Source organism: Nomascus leucogenys, unplaced genomic scaffold (genome assembly GCF_006542625.1).
Source record: "Nomascus leucogenys isolate Asia unplaced genomic scaffold, Asia_NLE_v1 001882F_21359_qpd_obj, whole genome shotgun sequence".
NCBI classification, from domain to species: Eukaryota; Metazoa; Chordata; class Mammalia; order Primates; family Hylobatidae; genus Nomascus; species Nomascus leucogenys.
Genome location: NW_022096068.1, coordinates 17,220 through 19,198, shown reverse-complemented (window position 1 = coordinate 19,198; position 1,979 = coordinate 17,220). Strand labels below are relative to the sequence as shown.

Genomic DNA, 1,979 nt, shown 5'->3' with positions numbered 1-1,979 from the left:
CTGGGATTTTGAGAATTAGATTTTGTGAATTGGAGAATAGAATAAAAGAAATTTTGAAATTTAAAAAAGGAAGGGAAACTTCTAAAGTCTAATCAAGCAATATAAATAATAGAACAGAGACTTTGAAAGCTGTATGCTGTGCATGAGTAATTGTTAGGTGGCTCGTGTGAGTGGCTGAAATCATATTCATTGATAAGATTCATAGTGAAAAGTATTTAAAGATGACCTTATATCTCACCCAAATAGAACAGCCTGGGAAGGATCAAATAGGAAATATTCAGGTAACACAAAGGCAGAGGAGAGATAGGTCTAAGGATGGAATTAATTTAGTAGCAGTAGTTTTGAAAACCACAATGCCAAATAGGAACCAGCTGACCCCTCTAAGTGGAAGTCCAGCATGCATGTGATGAGGGTATTTGGCTGTGTGAGATGTTATGATACTTATTTTCATGGCTGGAGGCTTGCTTTCTTGAACAGGAATACTTGCCTAGGTAATTCTCATTTTCTTTCTTCCTTTAGGTAAGTAACATGAAAACTGATCTTGGAGTCTGAGGCAATGAATGGAATGAATCACTCTGTAGTATCAGAATTTGTATTCATGGGACTGACCGACTCACGGGAGATTCAGCTTCTACTTTTTGTTTTCTCTTTGTTGTTCTACTTTGCAAGCATGATGGGAAACCTTGTCATTGTATTCACTGTAACCATGGACGCTCATCTGCACTCCCCAATGTATTTCCTCCTGGCTAACCTCTCAATCATTGATATGGCATTTTGCTCAATTACAGCCCCTAAGATGATTTGTGATATTTTCAAGAAGCACAAGGCCATCTCCTTTTGGGGATGTATTGCTCAGATCTTCTTTAGTCATGCTGTTGGGGGCACTGAGATGGTGCTGCTCACAGCCATGGCCTTTGACAGATACTTGGCCATATGTAAGCCTCTCCACTACCTGACCATCATGAGCCCAAGAATGTGTCTATACTTTTTAGCCACTTCCTTGATCATTGGCCTTATCCACTCATTGGTCCAATTAGTTTTTGTGGTAGATTTACCTTTTTGTGGTCCTAATATTTTTGACAGTTTTTACTGTGACCTCCCTCGGCTCCTCAGACTTGCCTGTACCAACACCCAAGAACCGGAGTTCATGGTCACTGTCAATAGTGGACTCATTTCTGTGGGCTCCTTTGTCTTGCTGGTAATTTCCTACATCTTCATTCTGTTCACTGTTTGGAAACATTCTTCTGGTGGTCTAGCCAAGGCTCTCTCTACCCTGTCAGCTCATGTCACTGTGGTCATCTTGTTCTTTGGGCCACTGATGTTTTTCTACACATGGCCTTCTCCCACATCACACCTGGGTAAATATCTTGCTATTTTTGATGCATTTATTACTCCTTTTCTGAATCCAGTTATCTACGCATTCAGGAACAAAGACATGAAAGTGGCAATGAGGAGACTGTGCAGTCGTCTTGTGCATTTTACAAAGATTTTGTAAATGAGTTGGCTGTGAAGATGTGTAACTATTGATTATTCCTCATGCTGGTTGCATAAGAGAAACTGCAATTTCAGAGAAATACTGAAGACTCAGGCCATATTATATGCCTGAAAATTTATTAAATTATGGTAACAATTTCACCATTAAATTAGAAGTGGTGTTATCCTTCAGCACAGTGTGCATCAAAGTGCTAAATATTAAATCTTAATGTCTTTTGTAACCTACCACTTTGAAAGACCTTGTTCTAGGTGAGTGCTTTGTAACTGAACAAATAACAATACTACGTCTTTTTTTTTCTCTATTGGACAGATTATTCTATCGATAGACAAACTACACATTCAATTAATCTGTTTACTACCTAACTCTCTTCCTTTTATATTTATTTATTTATTTGAGGTGGAGTCTGGCTCTGTCACCCAGGCTAGAGTGCGATGGCATGATTTCAGTTCACTGCAACCTCTGCCTCTCCAGTTCAAGGATTCAA

At 39.1% G+C, this 1,979-nt stretch overlaps 1 protein-coding gene across 1 annotated transcript; it reads left to right on the top strand.

Moving 5' to 3' along the window:
• The first annotated feature begins 538 nt into the window (after positions 1 to 538).
• Positions 539 to 1,511, top strand: LOC100579915 (olfactory receptor 4F15). The gene has a single exon (XM_003281131.3). It carries the CDS (start codon positions 557 to 559, stop codon positions 1,493 to 1,495), a length of 939 nt encoding a protein of 312 aa, XP_003281179.2. The 5' UTR covers positions 539 to 556; the 3' UTR covers positions 1,496 to 1,511.
• The last annotated feature ends 468 nt before the right edge of the window (positions 1,512 to 1,979 follow it).